A 23,276-nucleotide genomic window follows, 5' to 3' on the forward strand; every position below is an offset into this window, starting at 1 on the left:
TCCGTATTACTTTCATCCTGGTTCTCTCCAACTTCCCGTTCCCAATATTGTAATATCATAACAATGTAATAAATCCAAACGTCAGTGACATGGATTTCTCTACAGCAGCAGACGTTTGAAAGGCAACCTGAGCTGTGAGTTCAGTTGAAATGAAGAGATAAAAGAGATCAAAGAGATCTGTTTTTATGGTTCAAGTATGAAGAACCTTCACAGAGACCTTGGGTTTGACTGTCCAGATACTGTTCAAACGCTAAACAAAGGAAGGCAGCCTGTGCATTGAAAACATTTATATATAATATATATGTTACAGTACATGTGGGAATACGGTACATGTGGGAAAACTAGGGTTAGGGTTAGGTGCTACGTCGACTTGGTACATGCTGGCATGTCTAACCCTAACCCTAATCCTAACCCTAACCCTAACCCTAACCCTAACCCTAATCCTAACCCTAACCGTAGCACCCTAGCACCTAACCCAAACCCTAGTTTTCCCACATGTACCGTATTCCCACATGTACCAAGTCGAAATAGTCCAAATAGACACCTAACCTCTACCCCCTAGGCATTTAGTTTGATCTGAATGCAAGCAGTTTGAGTGGAGGCTAGGATGAACATTCACCACCACACTTATAGTACCTCTAGCCTTTCAGATCTACGCAATTACAGTAGTGGAGTAAAAGGTAAAAGGTTGATTTTAGACTCTTGTGTTGTACTGCATTTTCTCCTCAATCCAAGTCTGTTGTGCTGTGTCTGGGGGCTGGCCCATGTCTGGAACCAGTGACTGTTAAACAAGAGTGCTATTTTATACGTTTGAAAAGATTGAAGGTCACCCATTGTTTCTATTGCTTCCTCAGTGGTGTTCAATCTCTTTGACAAGAGAGGTCTGGGTGACTGGCCCCAAAGGAAACTTTCAACAGTTCACAGTTTCAAAAACTTCAAAGTTCAGTCTTGTTGAACCGGTCTCTGAGTGAGTCATTGTTGTCGGGTGCCGGAGCCGGCGACGGTTTCGTCTTCCCGTCCGTGGCGGCCCGCGACGTCTCAGTCACAAACCGAGACACCCAAACGGAGGTGACGATGCGTTTGTACTCCTTCCGGAAGTTCCTGTTAAGCAGACCGTATATGATGGCGTTCAGACAACTGTTGAAGTAAGCCATGAAGTAGCTGACCACAAACAGCCACTCGGGGATGAGAGGGACCACGTGGGGCGGGTCTATGGCCACGGCTAGGCCAATCAGGTTGAGCGGAGCCCAGCAGATGGCGAATAGGACAAAGACCACAAACATGGTGATGAAGTTCCGGAGGTCGCTGGGTCTGATGCGGGGCCGCTCGTCACTTTTCACCCTCCGCCGCACCTGGGTGAGATCAGAATCAGAATCAGAATCAGAATTATTTTTATTGCCGAGTATATTCGCTCATACAGGAAATTGACTTGGTGTGTTTGGTGCATAGGACATAAAGATACAAACAACAATATAATTTAAAAAACAATGTAATAAACATTGATTACATTGTCAGTTGTATGTGTGTGTCTGTGTGCGAGTGCGAGTGCGAGTGCGAGGGCTCGTGCGCGTGCGCGTGTGTGTGTGTGTGTGGGTGGGTGGGTGTGTGTGTGGGTGCGTGGGTGTGTGTGTGTGTGTGCGTGTGCGTGTGTGTGTGTGAGACGGGGGGGAGTGGAAGTCTGTGGAACATAGAGGCATACAATACAGCTGTAGTTTCCTGTAAGTCACCAAGTGGTAGTGTCTTTTTCACCAGAAGCCACATAATGGGATACAACTGACCCTGCAGTTTCATTCAGTTCTTATAAGAACTGAATGAAACTGCAGGGTCAGTTGTATCCCATTATGTGGCTCCGGGTGAAAAAGACACCCTGAAGAATCTTGACATTTATCTTTACAAATCCTTGTCTCATTTTAATGACTCTCTCGGTTGAGTCACTATCACATCCAACTACGGTACTCAGTATTATTATTATTATTATTATTACTGTTATTATTAAGGATAATAATAAAAAAAAAACACTCACCTGGATGACCAGCACCCAGATCCGTAAATAACAGAACGTCACTACGGCGATCGGTACCAGGAAGTGAACCACCACCACCGCCACCGTATATGAGCTGCTGGCGGTCTGGGCGAAGGTACAGGAGTAGACCCGGGGGTCGTACTGCAGAGACCCAACGAAGAAGTTAGGGATGATGGCCACTATGGTGAGCAGCCAGATGAGGGCGACGAAGAAGAGGGTGTTGCGGTAGCTGTACAGACGACTATAGGAGAAGGAGTGGCAGATATAGCAGTAACGGTTCACTGCTATCCCAGTGATGTTGAAGATAGAGCCGATAACACTCACACCCATGAGAAAACCACTCACCTGGAGAGAGAGAGAGAGAGAGAGAGAGAGAGAGAGAGAGAGAGAGAGAGAGAGAGAGAGAGAGAGAGAGAGAGAGAGAGAGAGAGAGAGAAGGAGTGGAAGGGAAAGGGAGAGATAATGAGTGAAAGGGAAAGGGAGAGAAAAAGACAGAGAAAGTGAAAGTGAGAGTGAAAAAGAGTCAGACTGGAGACAAGTGCTGTAGACAGACAGACAGACAAACAGACAGATCACAGACAGACAGACTCACCATGCACTGTGTGTCTCCCAGCGCCCATTCGTCATGGAAGAGAGCGTAAAGGACCAGAGGATAAGGGTAGAACGCCACCACCAAGTCAGCGAATGCCAAACTCACTACAAACACATTACCTACAGAGAAAGAGAGAGAGAGAGAGACAATACAAGATGTGTAAATGCGTTGTTTATGCTTTTATAGGCCTAGAGAAATATGAAATTCATTCATTTATACCAGAAAATATGAATTACCGGCATTATCATTACCGGTCTTCTCCTATACAAGGAATTAGAAATGAACTCTGGCGATCTTGGCTATGAGTGTGAATAAACACAGAGATGTTTTCAGCACCAGACATGCTGGTTACTAAACCATTAATCATTTATCACGCTGCCCCCTCTCTACTCCTTCTCGTTCGCTTCTCTCATCTACAGTGGGGGGAAATGGTAGTGGTGGAAGTCTGTGGAACATAGAGGCATACAATACAGCTGTATTAGTGTAGGTAGGTAGTGGTGGTCTAGTGGATAGTGAGTTGGACTTGTGATCGGAAGGTTGTGAGTTCAAATCCCGCCTGAAACCACACCACTACTAGTGTGCCCTTGAGTAAGGCACTTAGCCCTCAGTTACTCCAGGGGGAATGTCACTGTAATTCGTAATTGTAAGTCGCTTTGGATAAAAGCGTCTGCTAAATGGCAAAATTATTAAATTAAAATTAAATAAGTATTCAACACATCAACAATTATTCAATTGGTATTAAGACAATAAAATGACATAGCTAAAGAAATTGTAACACTGTTGAACATGCTAACTGAAACATACACAATACTTGGTGGATAAGCCTTTGTTTCCAATGACAGCTTCAAGATGCTTCCTGTACTGAAAAAAACTAATCTCTCACAGTGACCAGGTGGGATTCTGGCCCATTCTTCAACACAGACAGTCTTTAAATCATAAAGATTCCGGGGGGGGGGGGCCCGCTGGTGAATTGATCTTCAGTTCCTTCCACAAGTTTTCTATTGGATTGAAGTCTGGCGATTGACGAGACCAGTTCAACACCTTTATTGTCTTCCCCTTGAACCAATTAGGAGTCTCCTTTGCAGTATGTTTGGATCGTTGTCCTGCTGGAAGATCCACTCGCGTCTCTCGTCATCCTGGTGGATGGCAACAGATTCTTCTCAAGAATTTCCTAAATGGTAAATGGTAAATGGACTGACTTATATAGCGCCTTATTCCAAAGCGCTTTACAACGGCCTCTCATTCACCCATTCACACACACATTCACACACCAACGGCGGCAAGCTACCATGCAAGGCGCCGGCCCGCTCATTGGGAGCAATTTGGGGTTCAGTGTCTTGCCCAAGGACACTTCGACATGTGGCCAGCCGGGGCTCGAACCGCCGATCTGCCAACCTTGCGATCATTAGACGCCGGCTTTACCTCCTGCGCCACAGCCGCCCCGTTTTCCTGGTACATGGCCTCATTCATCTTCCCTTTGATAATTTGGATTCCACCAGTACCATTAAAAAAGTTGTTGATGTGTTGAATACTTCTTTCCCCCAATGTATTATTTGCTCTTCTCATCAGTTGTTAGCCTGCCTCTCTGACTCTGGCATGTGTTTATGCAACTGGCTGATCCAGTACATTGCAGTACACTGCATTAGTACCAGGAGTACTTATCCTTCCACAAAGAGCCGACATGATGGTCTCTCGACCTTTACATAAATAACAGGCCTGGCTGCACAATGAAGGGGTACTTTAAGGCAGGTAGGCAGGCAGGTTAGCCAGAAGCCACAGACACACACACACACACACACACACAGAATACAATGTACAGTCACAAACAACAAAAACCTTTTTGAGCCTTGTTCGGTAGGCAGGCAAGGTAAGCCAGAAGGCACAAGTTCAAGGCTCGGTCAGAGTAAGTGAAATTGCGGGGCTTCTGTTTACAATAACTTGACGTCTATTTCACAGAGAGCAAACATGATCCTCTGTCTGCCCTCCACTAAATAAGAAGCCTTGAGGGGAACTCTAAGCCAGGCAGGAAGGCAGACACACACACACACACACACACACACAGACACACAGATACACAGACACACAGACACATAGACACACAGACACACAGACAGACACACAGACACATAGACACAGACACAGACACACAGACACATAGACACACACACACACACACACATAGACACACAGACACACAGACAGACACACAGACACATAGACACAGACACACAGACACACAGACACATAGACACACAGACAGACACACACACACACACACACACAGACACACAGATACACAGACAGACACACACACACAGATACACAGACAGACACACAGACAGACACACACACACACACACACACACACACACACAGACACACAGATACACAGACAGACACACAGACACATAGACACACACACACACACACACAGACACAGACACACACACACACACACAGACACACAGATACACAGACAGACACACAGACACATAGACACAGACACAGACACACAGACACACACACACACACACACTGTCTGTACAATGTACAGTCACAAACAACAAAAACCTTATTGAGCTTTGTTACTGTACTAAGAAGTCTGTGATTGATGGTTCACTTTAACAGATCATATCCAAACCTGGCACCAGCCCAATATGCAAATATAGACAAAAATGATGTTCACTACAGTATAACTATAACAACTAAGCATATTTAGATCTATATTCATATGTAAATGTTTGGGTTTAGTAAAGTAGATGGTCAGGTGAAGACGAATACAATAAGCTGCTCCTACAGTACTCCTCCACCGCAAACAACACATCAGCCATGCCCTCACATGAGCACATGTAATCATGTTAGGGAGGTTTGAAATTTAATTTTAAAAAGGTTCTAGACATCATGATCAAGAGGTGTCAGTCAATAATTGAATTGGGCAAGTGCTCGTCGTCATCCTCGTCGTCCTCCTCCTCCTCCTCCTCCTCCTCCTCCTCCTCAAACATAACCGCTGTTCCCTTGGGATTGCTTCTGACTGGGTTCCCTCCCTTCAGCAGTGATAGGGTCCAGTCAAACATACCTCCCAAAGGCATTGTTATGTATTGAGTTAAAAATATAACAAGCCGGCAACCAATCAAACTTCAGACTTTTATTCTGAAAAATGTCAATAAATTGGTTGCAAATCAACGGCACACTCGCTAGTCAAGCCAAAACCACTGCAACGCAATGGATTCTGTGAGTAACCCCCGCTACTCTACACTAACTCGATTTTCAACAACGTTGACATTTATTGCCATGACATATACGACAAAAATATTTACATTCATGCTAATTTAATTACGAATAGTAGCTGAATGAAGGTTCCTTTGGGCCAGTTCCAACACCAGACCAATTTGCGTACCTCTCTGTGAGTAACGTACACAGCTAACAGAGGAGACATTGTAATTATCTCTCTCATCCTCTGTCTGACCTGTCTCCTCTCGGGTGAGAAGAAAGAGGATGAGTGTGTGTCGATCGACTTGTGTTAGCATTCAGATCTGTTTTCACAGAGGAGTAAGTAAGATGCATTAAATAGCCACGGTGACACTGGGCTTCATTAACCTTGAAGTCTGTTTATGTGGAGACTGGAGAGTTGCTGACAGGAAGTCTGTTTATGTGGAAAGTCACTCGTGTGTTAGGGCCACACACGCTCATACGATCTGAGGACCGCGCTTAATCAACCGAAAGTGTGGAGGGCCGTAAAAACAAGCTCCACTGTTGGAATGAGACTCCATTGCTCTCTCCTCTCCAATCAGTTAGATGAATCACATTTGGTGCAATGTGAAACAGACATACATAATCTCCCAACAGTGCCAACAGCGACTTACATTGATGTGAATGCATACAGGTAACGTAGAGAAAGGTGGGTGGGGGGGGAAGAGGAAGGGGATCTTTGAGAAATGCTCCTGTGGGCCATCCAGTGACTCCCTCTCCATGTCAGATGATAGTAATTATATATATAATCAATGTCAATATATATATATATATATAATATGTCATTTAGCTGACACTTTGACTACTCTGGCTGCTGCCTAATGCCTATTTTACCCTCTCTCTCATACAGAGAGCAGACAGAGACGCCAAAGACCTGCCAAGACTCATTACAAGGTTTTACAAGGTTAAGAGATGACGCCACACAACTCTATCTAATAGAGTGGGACCAGGCCAAATCATTACTGTATCCCCAAGATCATGTGAGAACAGACAGGACACAGGGACTCTCTCACCCTTCAGAGTAAACAAACTGGGGAAGGAACAGCTCATGTGCAGATCACAGGGTATATATACAGTACCTGTATGGATGCATGACTTGAAGTGTGTACTGTATGTTCAAAAATCACAAATGGTCATGGCGATGGAAAAAAATCACCTCTGGTCAAAAGTAGCAAGTGAGTTGTTCATCATCAGTCAGACGTAACCAAATGACTATTCATGTTTTTTCATATTTCTCTGCTGTAGGAAGAGAGTGCTGTAAGACAAAGTATGAAACAGAGAGAGGAATCAGATGAGGGATGAGCTCTCATTCTACTGGTATGAAGATGGGAATAGGCGTATTGTAATTATGTGGCCTGGGGTGGTCCAGTGGTGTAGCACCACCCCACTCAGAAAAAACAAAAAAACCCAAAAAATGTAATTTCAAAAAAGGCTTATTGTAATTACAACAACCACATCCTCATTTGGACCTCGACGTGCACGGATTTGCAAATGCTCCATTCCATTCCGTATTTGATTGATTCAGCATTAATTCCAAGGTTCCTTCTGATAATTAACTCATTAATTATAAGCCGAGACATTTTGAATTTAAAAAAAACAAAGTGTTTGTGTTTATTTGGATAAACAGCCTGAAGCTTTAGTTTAGCTGTTGGGTGTGAGCAGCAGTTTGTTGAGAAACTGACGGTACAAAAAGTGAACCGGACCATTTCAGTTGACCCATGCCTCTCGGAGCAGCTATAATCCATTAAACAGTTTACATTATCTTGTGAGATTCCAGCCAAATGTGCAGATTAAATCTGTTAAGGTTATCCCTCCTTGGCCCAACACACACACACACACACACACACACACACACACACACACACACACACACACACACACACACACAACGCACGCACACTCACAGACACACACACACAAACATAATAATAATAATCACATTTTCCGAATTTTGTCTGAACCGAACCATCATTAGTGCTCTCTGTGGCCCCTGAATGTTTTTGTATTCAACATCTAAATGGTCCGGTACACCATTGCCTTACCAAACAGTCAGTTCAGATCTATACCCCTCACTTAGCAGAGACAATAAAGTGGAGAGAGATCTCCTCTGAGCCACCACTTAAACTTGAAACAGACAACAAACCCTTTTCCCCCCCAACTGATAGAGAAAAGAAAAGTAGTTGTTTACGATGTTGTTTAGGAGAAAATCGACTGCACTTGGCGTAAAACACAGGAATCACAGCTGAGTTATGATGTTATGGGCCGGTTTCACAGACAAGGTTCAAGCCTAATCCTTGACTAAAAAGCATCTTTGATGGAGATTCTATATTGAAAGTGTGATTTAGTCCAGGACTAGTCTCAAGCCTTGTCTGTGAAACCGGCCCTCAGTGTTCTCTATAAAACACTGTAACACCATTGCTAATCCAATGCTGCCTCAGTCAGTAATAATCATAATAATCATAATAATGTATTACAAAGCTCCTTTCATTATACAAGAATAACCTCAAAGTGCATAAAATAAAAGATAAAATAGAAGTACTCTCTGCTGTGGACACTGAGCGAAACCAATGAACAGCAATCTTGCACAAGGGGTGTTCCGCATACTGTACGAGATCAGTGTCAGAAGTCATGTAACAGCTGGTTAATAATTGGCACTCAGCCTAGTGTTCTGTCCCAATGGGCAACTTAGCACTCACGGATCACTGTGCAACAACCATGTCCCTGATACACTGCCAGGCTGATGCTGTTTGGCAGTGAAGAGTGTGTGTGTGTGTGTGTGTGTGTGTGTGTGTGTGTGTGTGTGTGTGTGTGTGTGTGTGCGTGCGTGCGTGCGTGCGTGCGTGCGTGCGTTGTTGACACTGCTGTCTTTGAGCATAACCCTGTCTCTCCTCCTTTCTTCACTTCTCTCGTTCCTATCTCCTCCCCCTCTTTTCATTCCTACAAGGAGATCAAATCCATTATGTGATCCAGAGGATAGAGTTGAGCTGGGGGGGGGAGGGGTTGGCGGGTTGAACAGTTGAGGGGTAATGATGAGGGGGTGTTAATGATACAAATGATTGAAGTTCCTTTTCAGTACAGGATATATAAAAATCCCAACCTGCTCTCTCGTGACTAATTACATCCTGCAGTGTATTCCATGTGTCAATTGAACTCATGTTTGGTATGAGAAATGAACTGCCATTTCATTCCAAAATTGAAAGGACAACATAACAGAATGTGAGAAGAGATGGAGACAGGGAAAAAGGGTGATGACAGATGACTACAATAACCTTTGGTTTATTGCACAGAGACTGATTGGCTCCTCTTATAACTATGGCCCAGAGTGTCTCCTGGTCATTTTATGTGGTCTAGTCTCTCAGGATACTATAAACTGCTGCGATGTATGAGAATATACTTTGAGAGAGTACAGCCCTATTAACAGTGTGCTGAGGGATAATGTGTTCTGCTTGTGGGCTAGATAGATTCAGTGTGCTCAGCTAACCCTATTCGAAAAAGAATCCAAAATTGATTTCTTTTTTTAAAACATAGTGGAACAAGAGTGGAGCTAATTGGAGCAGGGGAATGTCTCTTCTGCACTCTCACCTTTTTCAAACACTAATTAGATGGCATAGATACTGCATCACCAAGGGAGAAACCAAATATTGCATTGTTTGAGTTTATATGTTTGTTTAGTGAAAGTAATATCCCAAGGAAACAGTATTCGGTTGTTAAGTCTGATGTCAAGTGACATTTAGCAATTTCCGGGTCCAAATAAAAACTTCCCCCGCACCCCGAGTACCAGTGTACTAAAGCGGTAGAATGACAGTTCAACTGTTTTTTAGACTCAGATCTATTCATACAACAAGGGTCAGGGACACAGCAACTTTCCTGTTTTTCCCATATTGTCAGCGTCTTTGAACCTCGGAAAAGTGCTATACAAATATAATGAATTATTATTATTACTGCGGCATTTCGAAGACAGCGCCTCAGCCAACGTTGGACCCGGAAACACGTCACGACTTAACAATCGAATTGTTATTAGTATAGTATAATAGAATAGCATCTAATACAGTGGCTTTGGAAAGTATTCAGACCACTTCAGTTTTTCTACATTTTGTTGTCTTATAGATTCAATTTAAAATGGATTAAATTGATTTTTCCTGTCATCAATCCACACACAATACCCCATAACGCGAAAACATGTTTTTAGAATTGTTTGCAAATGTATTGAAATTGAATTATGTCATTTTGCTCAAATGCTAAAATGTCTTAAAGTTACTCAACAAGTTGAATTGAGTCCATCTGTGTGCATGGGTAATAGTTCATGTGATTTCGGAATTAATATATTTTGCTTTTGCTCTGGTTTGCAATCAGTTACACACTGTGTGGATTAGACAATGTAGCTAGCACATTTCATAATTTTCTCTTGATCCTGACACACTCCCAGTCCCTGCCAGTGACAAACATACCCATAGCATGATGCATCTACCAGTACTCTTCACACAAGGGATGATGTGGAAACTGCATTGCATGGGCTGGATTTACACTCAACTTAATGCTTTACATTTCCAGCCACTTTCTTTGCTGTATGACTTGAATTCATTGTTGCAAACACAATCAAAGATGTGAGATCTTTTTTTATCACGTTGTTATAGACCACTTTTTGAGTAGCTGAAATGATGTTGTCCCATCAACTGTACTGCCTCGGGGGTAGAATTTCTGAGCAGTTTTGTTCCTCTCCATTTGCTCAGGCTGTAATGACAACCTGATCCACAAAGTGTTGATTCCTACGCCAAGACATGCAGAGACCCTATAAAATCAAAGATATCAATTCAAAATCCAAAATCAGCTGATTTTAAGAGCGTCATAGAAAATGGTCTGAATACTTACAATATGTATTTATGTATTTAAATGTTAATACATTTGCACATATTTCTAAAACATGTTTTCACTGTCATCGTGCGTCTTGAGGGCAATTTTAAATCGAGTGTATAACAAAATGTGTAGAACAAAATGTGGAAAAAAGCTAAGGGGTCTGAATACGTATTACTCCCTCTGGCTGAGTTTCTGTATCTTACTTAAAAGGTGTATGCTATTGTTTGTCTTTCTTGAATGTAAAACCCCCCCCAAAACAGACTTGATTATAAATAGGCATAATTAATTCTAGCTGACACAGGCGCAGGATTTGAAGGATCTTAAGTAACTGGCTCAGGGCCTTTAAGAATCACAACGTTTCAAAGCCTAACCATCAAACCATGTCTGCTAGGCCTTTACATAACTCTTATCAGGAGTAAGAGGGGGGTAATTTAATTATTGGGTATTTAATTGAAATACTGCGATTAGCTATAGCTTTCTCCCCTTCAATTTCTAATACTATCTGCTTTTTACAACTGTCCGCTGCTCCGTGGAACAGACTGCACTCTTCACTTCAAGGATCACGACTCCCACTCATTCACTACCTTAGAAAGAAAAGAAATAATCTATAAGGGGTGACATTGATGGAGTGAAGACTGAAAAACTTTAGAGAGTTCTTACTCAGCTAGAAAGAACTGAGGGCATTTGGGGTTCTATCGCCTACTGGAGCTGGAACATTTACACAATTGCCTGACAAGCATGATGACCACAAGATGAAATGTCTTTCATTATGTATTCTGTGAGACTCATCAATGAGATCAATTAATTCATCAATGATGGATTACAAGGCTCGCTTTATACACATCTCCTTCCCCTCTCCTTTTTCTCTTTTAAAATAATGTATGTTCTCACAAATTAGGTCAATTGTAGTACTGTAGCTGCAGTCATGAGGTTGTACGCTTGAATGCTCGAGTTTGTATGAATGTTCCTTGGAAGCTGTCCCAACATGGCTGTGTGTTCATGAAAGCTGTTGACAGCATGCGTGCAGAGCTCCAGCTGGCAGTCCAACTGTATGATATATTTAGTTGTATTTAAAAGTTTATGGTTTTTTTGGTCATTTGAATGTTTGCACCAATCAAATCAAGTTTTATTTGTATAGCGCATTTCTCACAAGATGCGACTCAATGTGCTTTACATAATGACAGAGCCGCAGGCAGGCAAAAGTAAAAAACCTGTACACTGTGTAGCCAGGAAAATTCCCTTACAGCCCTCTACTCATAGAGAGACTACTAACAGTTTGCCTACCAGCACACAGCAGCGGCCTGCAATCCCCGCCCCGGGGGCCCCCGGCTGCCCCACACACCCGACCCGCCCCACCACCAGCACACCCGGCCCAGCCAAGCAAGCACAGACCATAATATCCCTGCACCAGTCTAGCCAAGCAGGTGCCCCAGTGGCGGAACTGACCAAGCATGCGGGGCGGCCGGGGGCCCCCGAGGAGAGGCCAGAGGACCACCGGTGCATAGCAAGCAAGCAAGGGCGAAAAACCTGTACACTGCGTATCCAGGAAAAGTTCCCTGCATATTATCAGCATACTGTCCATACATTTAAAGTTATTTCTGCATTGTTCTGCATCCAGATTGGGGCACAGATCCTGGTACTGGCACTGGTACAGCCTGGTACTTCAGCACCCAGGTACTCTTTACTACAAATTATTTATACATTATCATTTATAATATGAGGAACACTTAGGAAAATGTTTCAATAATGACATGTCCCAATATATGTATCAAGGTCTACAACTGGCTTATCAACATAATTTATACATTTTTGTAAAGGGTGAATTGTGTTTTGTTTGTGACCGTGAGTTGGCTGAGTTGACCTTAGTTTTAATTCACTAAGCATTTAATAATGTTTAAACATGTTGGAATAATAATTGGAAAATAGTGAGTTCATTATTTCCTAATGGTTTATATAGGGGTTATAAATGAAACCTATAATAAAGTGTTACCAAGAGATTAAAGCGAGTCTTCCTCTTTCACTATTCAGGACTAACCGCAGCTCCCTCCCCATAGTGATCCGCAACGGCCCACCCTGGACTCCTTCAAATTAGCCCTGAAAACCCATCTGTTCACCAAGGCCTTTAGCCCCTAGTCAATGTTTCAGTTTTGCTTTGTTTGTTTTCTGTTTTGTCTGTCTGACCATCTTAGAATTGTAAAGCGTCCTTGGGTTGTTTGAAAGGCGCTATAGAAATTAAAGTTATTATTATTATTATTATTATTAGCTCTGTAAAGCTGACTGAGAGCACTTGTGTGTAGTACTTTAATATATCTATATGTATCTAAAATGTGTAAAATCTGTTGTTTTCCTATGGACAGCCTCGATGCGTCGTTTCTAATCGGAGCGAAACCACCCTTTTCAAGCGGAGCATGCGTCGGTTGTTTGCTCCGGGAGCGACTTCGAATGCGCGTTCTCACAGCTCCAAACGACACAGAGCAAAGCTAATTTTATCCTAAACTCTGATTCCATGTGAAGCAAATGTTCTAGTGAGAACACACCCTTAGTGTAGTGTACTACTACTGCGTCTGTGAAGAAGAGGTCTGTGCTGGTAGTTTCCTCTGTTTTCTCTATTCCAAGTCTCCCTTCTGGTCCCCCTGAGCAGGACGACAGATCAAAGTGAAAACGCTAAAAGTCAGTGAAGGCAATCAAAGAGATTGAAGGAGATTATTCCTTTCAATGTGACTTTTTGAAGGTGACGTAAATCAAATGAAATTCGTCTCAGCTGTTCTGCAGCGTAGAACCTAACCTACTACTAGAACCATTCAAACTCTCCATTTCAAAGAAAGTGAAACACTGTTACTACAGTACAATGCAAGTGTTGTATATTGTATATGTTTTACCACTTAGGAGACAAGCTAGTTTATATCTGTCGGGACTACTATCCCTGTTGAGAAAACAAAAGAAAACCACCCATTTTCTCTTTTCCCCTGCTCTCAAATCTCCCCTTGCCATTATGGCTTTTCTGCTCTATAAAAATAGCTTTGTGTGGTTGTCCTTATTAAATGTAGCTGGCTAGCTAGACAGGCAGCTATAAGCACCTCCTATCATCAAGAGTCTGGAGACAGAGTATGTCGGTCTGACTTCAGGTTTATTGAATTAGAAAGGGTATAATTGAGAGAGAAACAATATCAATTATATGGTTTCACATCCACACCTAGTAGCCACAATAGCTACAGCTGTGTTGTATTAATAATAATAATAATAATTCATATAGCGCTTTTCCGAGGCCCAAAGACGCTGACAATACAGGAGATACGGAAAACACAAAAACAGCAAGCAACATGGACACATGGAACACAGAATCAGCGAACGGGGAGGGGGGGGGGGGGTGGTAGGGGGGGGGAGGTGGTTAGGGGTAGGGGAGGTTGTATGCGTGTCCAGGGGGGGGGGGTGGCCGGGATGGGGGAGATGGCTAGGGGTAGGGGAGGCTGTAGGCATGGGAGAACAGGTAGGTTTTGAGGTGGGATTTAAAAGTGAGGAGTGAGGGTGAGTCTCTGAGTGGTTGAGGGAGAGAGTTCCAGAGGCGGGGTGCAGCTCGTGAAAAGGCACGGTGACCGAAGCCTTTGAGTTTTGAGGGTGGGACAGTGAGGGGAACAATGGATGAGGATCGGAGGGTACGGGTAGGGCGGTGGGGGAGAAGGAGGTCAGTCAGGTAAGTATTATCATTGAAATAAAGTATCCCCTGTTAGCTAATATAACCAAGAATGCTCAATGTACTTTAATGGTAGTATGGTTTCATATGAAGAAATACAAGTAAAGGTAAGTCTACATAATCACCAAGAAAAACGATTGTTACAAGCTAAACTAGCATCTTACATCATGACGACAATTTGTAGAAATATAAATCATGAAATGTAACAAAGTAAAAATAAATAAATAATAATAATAAGTAAATAACCATCTATAAATTCAGGTAATCAATGAATTCGTTACATACTAACTATGCAGTCAAAGGCACAACATTTGAAGATTAAACAGGTAGTCGTGACAACCGTGAATGAGGCTCTTCTTAGAAAACAATATACACTTGAAGAGGTCACATGACAGCACAGGTCACAGGGTCACATGAATTAAGAGAATAACAAGGCTCTACCCCGCCACCCTGTCACCCTTACCTCTCTCTCTCTCTCCCTCCCCCCTTCCCTTGCTTTCTTCTTTCAACTTTGTTTCTACTAATTTTCTCTTTTCTCTCCCAACTCTTTTCCTTTTCTTTCCCATCCTCTAGCCCATCCCTCACTTTCTCCACCCATTCACTCGCTAGTGCCCCAGGGTCTTCGGAAACGCTTACATAAGCTTCTTCAAATTATCACAATGCATGTATAATGGATATGCAGGGATTTAGCAGGGAAAGGGGATTTGATAACGAATAAAGGAATAAAGAAGAACTATTCTTACTCAGCCTTGCAGCTGAAGTGGGTCAATCAGACATATTCATGGTTAAGATGCCCTTGATTTAGCTTGTGTGGTGGCGGGATTTACAAAATTAAGCGCACGTTAGTCCTGAAGTAGTGGGAATGTAGTTAGAACATTGTTATTGACGGATATTTTGGAGGAGCCTGTCTTATTTAAACCCCAGACATTAAGTTTGGTTTGCTCTTGATAGTTGAAGTGAGTGGTATCATCATGGCGTGATCAAAAGAGCTCTCTGGGGCCTTCAGAAAGAAGGTTGTAGATGCGGTTGAGTCTGGGAAGGGATTTTAAAAGATCTCCAAACAATTAGAAAACAGCCATTCCACTGTCCAGAAAATAATTTTAAGTGGAGAACATTTAAAACAACTGGGGTAGTGGTGGTCTAGTGGATAGTGAGTTGGACTTGTGATCGGAAGGTTGTGAGTTCAAATCCCGCCTGAAGCCACACCACTACTAGTGTGCCCTTGGGTAAGGCACTTAGCCCTCAGTTACTCCAGGGGGAATGTCCCTGTAATTCGTAATTGTAAGTCGCTTTGGATAAAAGCGTCTGCTAAATGGCAAAATTAAAATTAATTATTTAAAATTAATTAATTAATTAATTAACTGCCAATGTGGCCAGGCATGGCCGTCCTAGCAAGTTCAGTCCAAGAACAGACCACAATAATGCTTAAAGAAGTCTCCATCAACCCTAAAATGTTATCACAGGATCTACAGGTAACTCTTGCCACAGCTGATGTCAAAGTACATGCATCTACCATCAAAAAGAGACTGCACAAGTTTGATTTTCATGGGAGGTGTGTAAGGAGTAAACCCTTGCTGTAAAAAAAAACAACAACATCAGGGCAAGACTAAAGTTGGCCAGAGAACACCTAGACAAACACCATGACTTCTGGAACAATGTGCTTTGGACAGATGAATGCAAAGTTGTTCTTATTCTGGCACAGTAACAGAAGACAAGTTTGGCGCAAACCAAAGACAGCAAAAGACAGAAAAACTTTCTCCCAGTCATTATCAGAGGCTGGTAGACAGTTATAGGAAATGTCTAATTAAGGTTATGTCTGCCAAAGGGGGCAATACCAGCTATTAGGGCATCGTGTGTCATAGGGTGATAACAGAGTTAGATTGTCATTGTGCTTGGTTCAATTACATCACCTTTATCTATAGATATGTGACACAGTCTGGTGAAAAAGTCTGCATATCAGCAATTCTCAGGTCGCGCAAATGACTAAAACGTTTTTTTTTTTCATTATTATTTATTATTATTACTAAAGTTTAAGTGTTGAAGAGCCCACTTAATATAACAAACAACAGTTTTAGGATCACTAAATACAGAATAAAATGTGTGAATTGCATTCACTGTATCGTGTGCCGTCCTGCTTCCTAGGCTACTGGTTAGGCTAAGTGATACATGGCTTGTAAATAAGCGGCTAGCTAGCTACCAGCGTGATCGTAGCAAACGCGTCTGTTTTGTTTCAGAGCGATTTTCTACGGTATTTGGTTTGAGGTGTACACACATTAAAATGAGCATATCCTCTTCAGCTATTTTCCGATTTCAATGTATGACATCATTTGAAAGCTTACAATCTTTCATAATCTGTAAAAAAAAAAAAAAAAAATGAACAATGACCTTGCCCTACTTTTTCCACATAATTTCTTTAAAAAATAACTAAATATTTCATGGGGTGTCCTAATTTTTTCACATGACTGTATATATTTGACCCTGGTATGGTGTGTGTGTGTGTGTGTGTGTGTGTGTGTGTGTGTGTGTGTGTGTGTGTGTGTGTGTGTGTGTGTGTGTGTGTGTGTGTGTGTGTGTGTGTTAGTGTGTGTGTTAGTGTGTGTGTGTGTGTGTGTGTGTGTGTGTGTGTGTGTGTGTGTGTGTGTGTGTGTGTGTGTGTGTGTGTGTTAGTGTGCAGGATTATTTCCTGCTGTGCTAAGATCTCTCCGGATTCTGATAATGTATGGCAGCAGTGCTCTTTCATTCCCTGCTACGCAACTCTCCACAGCCTTTCATCCCCTCTCTCCCTCCCTCTCCTCTCACAGTGGTGCGTTCCCTATCTCTCTTTCTCTTTCCTCATCCTCCTCCTCTTTCAGCAGTGTACACTCCTTTTCATTCTCCTCCCCTCTTTGTCTTACTCTCTTCTCTCTCTCTCCTCCTCTCTGCTCGCACTCTCTGCCTCCTCATATTCCCTGTCTCTCTCTCCCCTCTTTTCTCCTTCTGTTGCTCCCCTTTCCTCCCCTCTATTCTCCCCCAGCTCTCCCCTCATCTCTCTTTTTTTTCCCTCCTCTCCCCTCCCGTCTCTCCATGTTATTTGTCCTTCTTCTCCCCCTCTTTTCTTTTTCCATCCCCTCTTTCATCCCCTCTCCCCTCTCTTTTCTACATAAGCAGTGGATACATAGAAGGCTAAAATACTCTAGCATGAGGGAGGGAGAGAGAAAAGAAGAAATAGAGCAACATTGAGTCCAGCCACAGCTCTCTCTCTCTCTAGTTGCTGTTGTATTTTTACAGTGAGTGAACTCCAAAAAGCCTCAAAAACATCCCCAGTAGTAATGTCTTATTGTTTTTCCTGTGTTACAAACCAAACCAACAACACCTAGGCCGTTGAGGGAGGGAGAGACAGAACGAGCAAAAGTAGATGATGAAAGGATCAAACGACGCAGGGATTCCTGTACACATTCTCTCATTGTGCATTATAGATCAGTGGGACAGGACTGGTAGAGTTTGAATTGAGGAGTTCTACAGTAACTGGCCTATTATTGGGAAGGGTCTTGGGAGGGACAGAAGCTATTTGATGGGGTAGCATATCCTTTTAGAGTAGATGAGATGATCAGAATAAGATCAGAATCAGAATTGCTTTTATTACATCCAATGTACGGGTACACAAGAGTAACATTATTTGGCTTACGTTCTTTGGATAGTGATAGGTACAGTATGGAAAGTATGGTAGTTAGAGGTATACAGGAGATGGATAGCTATTGTCACGACCCCGTCTCATGGATTGAGACAATAAGGGGAGACCACGTGTCAGAATCAGTGAAATAATAAGGGTTAATATGTATTAACTTAGGCAAAAATAATACTTACAAAATGAGAATGAGGTGTGTCCGTCAGTAATCAGTAGTGTGAGTGAGTGGATGCGTGTACGTATGTGTGAATGCAAGTTGTTGTACCGTGTAAAATAATAATGCCACAAAGACGAACTGCCACAACAAAACAAAAGTGTCCGCGTGCTGTGAAAACCCCACCACCAGGTGTAGGCAGTTACACTAATTAGGCCAGGTGGCCAGGAGCATGGATCGGCTTCTCCTGCAAAACATCAGAGTGTGTGTGTGTGTGTGTGTGTGTGTGTGTGTGTGTGTGTGTGTGTGTGGGTGTGTGTGTGGGTGTGTGTGTGTGTGTGTGTGTGTGTGTGTGTGTGTGTGTGTGTGTGTGTGTGTGTGTGTGTGTGTGGCGGGGGGGGGATTGTTCAGCAGAGTGACAGCTCTGTGAAAGAAGCTGTTCTGGAGCCTTCTGGTATGGGAAGTGAGGATCCTGTACTTCTTGAGTCTCTTAAGCCTGGTACACACATAAAGATTTTCTAAATCTTAACAGATTTTTTTATCTGAGAGAGACCCCGCACATGAAGATAAAAAAATCATGGATTGAACCGTTTTGATCGTATTGTGTGTGGTGTGCTCCGATATTCCCAATACAGCACACCACATACATCAAGATCTGTCCTACGGCAGTCTAGAGTCTAGAGTTGTGCAGCGGTAGAAGTTTCCCGGTTGAATTGTCTTTTTAATCAATATCATTTTGATCGTTTCTTACTAAACTCCGCCATGACTCCTTATTGCAAGTTTCAGAGTTTGATGTCATCATGACGCACAAGTATAATTTGCAACGTGCAACTGTCAGCGCATGCGCGAAACATGCCAGCATCGATAAGAGAATCAATAACCTCAGAGGCATACGATTCCGATCCATTGAAAAATGTGTTACCGGTTCTCAAGTGGAATGATCCTACAGAAAAATACAACAAAATATATTTGATGCTCTAGGAAAGGGGTCAGAGCCATGGAAGGCGACCCTGGAGCAATTAGGGGTTCAGTGCCTCGCTCAGAGACACTTCGACACGTGGCCAGCCAAAGTTCGAACCGCAGAGCTGCTGACCTTGTGATCATTAGACGCTGGCTCTACCGGCTGAGCCACAGCCGCCCCCATTTGAGCCCTGTAAAAAAGAGGCAAGGGAAATGTTTCTTAGGGGCTGTTCTCACTAGAACATTTGCTTCACTTGAAACAGAGTTTAGGATAAAGTTTGCTTTGCTCTGCGTCGTTTGGAGCTGTGAGAACGCGCATTCGAAGTCACTCCCGTAGCAAAGAACCCTCGGATGCTCCGCTTGAAAAGGGTGGCTGCTCGAGGCTGTCCATAGGAAAACAACAGCGTACGCGACGCGTGTTGATCTGTATAAGAGCGGGACAACAGGCAATTCTAAACTTTTCTGACCAATCAACTACCACGTCTGTTGCTTCGATTGCGTATGTTACATCGTTTACATGAAGGGCTGTGAGAACGCAAATCAGAGAAATAATTTATGCAACAATGTTGCGAACTCATCCACTTGCTCCGGGTCTCGATTCTGACTATCATGTGAGAACATGACCTTACACACTGACTATCTACTCTGTTATCAGAGAAGCATACGAAATCCTGCAACAAACCAATGTCAGTGACACCCCTGAGAGATATGGGACAGTATGGTTCACTCATCACAAGGCCCTAACTCCGCAGCCAGGAAAGACTTGTCATATGGGACAGCAGCTGGCGAAAGCGGGAACAAGTCGGCAACCAATAACAATGTTCTCACTTTTATAAATAAAATAAATGTCAATGTTGTTGAAAATCAATGACACACTCGCTAGTCAAGCCAAAAAATTGCGAGCTGTGTTAAACCAGCAGCAAGAGGACGGATTGCGTCCAGTAGCTTTCATAAGCAGAAGTTCTCTAAACTTGGGAAGATCCTTGGGCAGTGTGTGTGTGTGTGTGTGTGTGTGTGTGTGTGTGTGTGTGTGTGTATGCGTGTGTGTGTGTGTGTGTGTGTGTGTGAGTGAGAGAGAGAGAGAGAGAAAGAGAGAGAGAGAGAGAGAGAGAGAGAGAGAGAAAAAAGAAAAAGAGAGGGGGGAGAGAGAGATGGAAGTGGTAAGTAATGCGGCACATCTAATGTAAGTTTGTGAATTTTACTTTGAAGATTACACACGCACATACTACCTCCCTCTGTGATGTGTGACCCTGCCTGTCTGCCTCTCTTTGAAGCCTCACAACACCATGCTCCTTCAAAACGAGACAACTGTCAAGGGGCTCTGCTCCACACCTGTGTACACACACACACACACACACACACACACACACACACACACACACACACACACACACACACACACACTTTTGTCTGATAACGTGAGCCTTGGAAAAGGGGAAGTGTGCAATAAAAATAAAAAAAGGATGAACAAAAGGGGATGATAAAGGATGCAATCGTTGGGTAATATTGATGTTCGTTAATGCATTAGGATGTTTTGGGAAACCGATAGCCTTAGAACTGTGTGATTGGAGGGTCGTATGAAAAAGAACGATGAGAGGGAGGGATGAGAAAGATCGCAATCTCTCAACACTTGTAAATGTTTATATCCTCTATTGCAATAATGATGTAGAAAAGAATCTGTCAAACACACCTTTGCTGGGGCTTCCCTTGGTTATTGTACATTAAACTGTTTAATCTTCACAGCTTGGTGTGTGTGTTTCAGTGTTTGTATATTCTGAATAGGTATTCAGAATACATTTGGAAGTATTCTGTATTCTGGTATGATACATTTTTAAAATTGGTATTTAGAAGACAGATACTGTCATAAATAATCAAATTAATACTTAATATTCATATTTTTCACAACTTAATTGCTCTCATGCCATTCAATGCTCTTCACTTCAACTTCAACAGCCACATACACTCAATAACTAAATCAGTAAATTGCAGCTCATCCAAAACGCTGCTGCTAGGGTCCTAACAAAAACAAAGAAGTCTGAACACATTACACCAATCCTGAGATCTCTACACTGGCTACCAGTCTCTCAGAGAAATGAATTCAAAGTATTACTAATTGTGCATACAAATCGCAAAATGGTCTTGGACCAAAATACATATCAGATCTCCTCCCACCCTATAAACCAGCAAGGCTCCTATAAGGTCAGCTGAGACTAATCAGCTAATCATTCCAAGAGTGAAAACAAAACACGGTGCAGCAGCTTTCAGTCACTCTGCTGCGTGCTCCTGAAACAAACTCCCTGAAGAAATCAAACAGGCCCAATTACAGGCCCATGTATTGATGAACTGGGAAAATGTGATTTTATTCATTCTCAGAGAAAAATTTCGCATTAAATGTTTATCTATTAATTTATTCTATTATATATGTCACTTTTATTTTCTTACTATTCTCCTCTTATTGAATTGTTTATGCTGTATGCTGTATTTTATGCTGTAACATTTGCCCCTGTTATATGAAATGTGCCATACAAATAGACTTGCCTTGCCACTTCACTTCACTTTAGCTGCCCAGCTGAGGGAAGAAGAATGTGTTGATCTGCTGCCCCCAACTGTACCATGGTTTTTGCATCCCCCTGAGTGCACCATGGTTTTTTCCCACACATGGCTGACACTGACAGAATGGCTGAAGGTGGAGGAAAGTCAGCTTTAAATTTGTGGTGTTAAAATGTCAAAGAAGATCTGGGCAAAAGATTATTCTCTGCTGTATCGTGCGGAGCCTGGAGCCCCCAGGGAGACTAGACAAAACGATGTCTGTCGCATGTCTATTTTGTTTACCAGCTACTGAAACAAATGAATACTCTTAGAAACAAGGACTATTTTAAGTCGACAAAAAAAACGGATGAACTGTCAAATGGGCAGACGTTTTGTAGACAAAGGCTACTGCGCACAGATCATGCAGGCTTGCCTTGCACCATCGTACAAAGGACAGTGCTGTAGAAGCAGATCTCATGCAGCAACTTGATGGGGAGCATAAATACTGGAGGGACATTTAAAAAGAGTTGTAGCAGTGATCAAGTTCTTGAGTGAAAGAGGACTTGCATTTAGGGGAGATGATGAACGGTTTGGGTCAACCCAGTCATTTCCTTGGCATCCATCACAATTATGATATCCCAGATTGTACTGGTCTCTTTGACTCTCCATCCCAAAGTGTTTATCCTCCATCCCAAAGTGTTTATCCTGGGGATGTACCCAACCAATCCTCATCTAAAGAAATGTGTACAAACACTTATTATGATGTGTTTGTTGCAAGCAAAACACTCGAGAGCTCTTGCCCGGAAAAGTGTGAGCAGGCCTAGTATTGAGCAATGGCTCAGGGAAATGTCGTCCTGTCTAACGATGGAAAGGATAACAAATATAGTTAAGGGCATAAACAAAACTCTTTTGAAAAGGTTTGGGGAACATTTTTGGACTTTGTTGAGCAAAATGATGTGGGGAACTTATTGGCAAACGAGGGGAACTCTGGGTGATACATTGGGCTCTATGCACATGTGGGGTGGTGATGAGATAGGCTTACTACTGCAAATTTAAATGTTGATTGTTTTTCCACACTTTGTAGCACCTCTGTTTTGTCTGAGTGAGATATATTTTTGGGTTTGTTGTGTTTTCTGTTTCTCTTTGCTGTTGTTGCTGTTCATTTGTGATGTGGGTATCGATGTTTGTCTGACTTTTGTTGTTTTGTTGTTGCTGTGCTTCTGGTTCTATTAAAAAAAAAAATGCTATCACAATTTGACCTATTCTTAGCTGAACATATTTAAAAGTTTGGCGGAAAAGGAACAGTGTCCTATTTCTCATCAACAATATATGAGGAATTGTTAGACCCTCTGATAGAGTATGTGCCTTGCGCATACATTAAATAAACAAATAGAGCACTTTACTCTAGCAATAGCAAACTGATCCTGATTAATACACTGATGAGTATGAACATCACAATTGTGTGCTGCAGATCTTGGCGAATATGAATAAAATTAACATCATAACTACATCTCTGTGTTTATACACACAATATGATAATCGCTCTGAATAGGCCTACTA

General features: G+C 42.5%; 1 protein-coding gene across 1 annotated transcript in view; it reads right to left on the reverse strand.

Moving 5' to 3' along the window:
* Nucleotides 1–935: 935 nt before the first annotated feature.
* Nucleotides 936–23,276, reverse strand: part of LOC308174876 (melatonin receptor type 1B-B-like) — a gene marked incomplete at both ends in the record, with an annotated part of 34,657 nt that continues 12,316 nt past the window's right edge. Inside the window, 3 exons of the mRNA XM_080549986.1 lie at nt 936–1,352; nt 2,024–2,368; nt 2,616–2,734. Of these exons, the coding sequence (XP_080406112.1) occupies nt 936–1,352; nt 2,024–2,368; nt 2,616–2,734 (881 nt within the window). The remainder of the gene's footprint in view (nt 1,353–2,023; nt 2,369–2,615; nt 2,735–23,276) is intronic.

This window comes from Nansenia antarctica (genome assembly GCF_963989245.1).
Source record: "Nansenia antarctica genome assembly, chromosome: 20".
Taxonomy (NCBI): Eukaryota; Metazoa; Chordata; class Actinopteri; order Argentiniformes; family Microstomatidae; genus Nansenia; species Nansenia antarctica.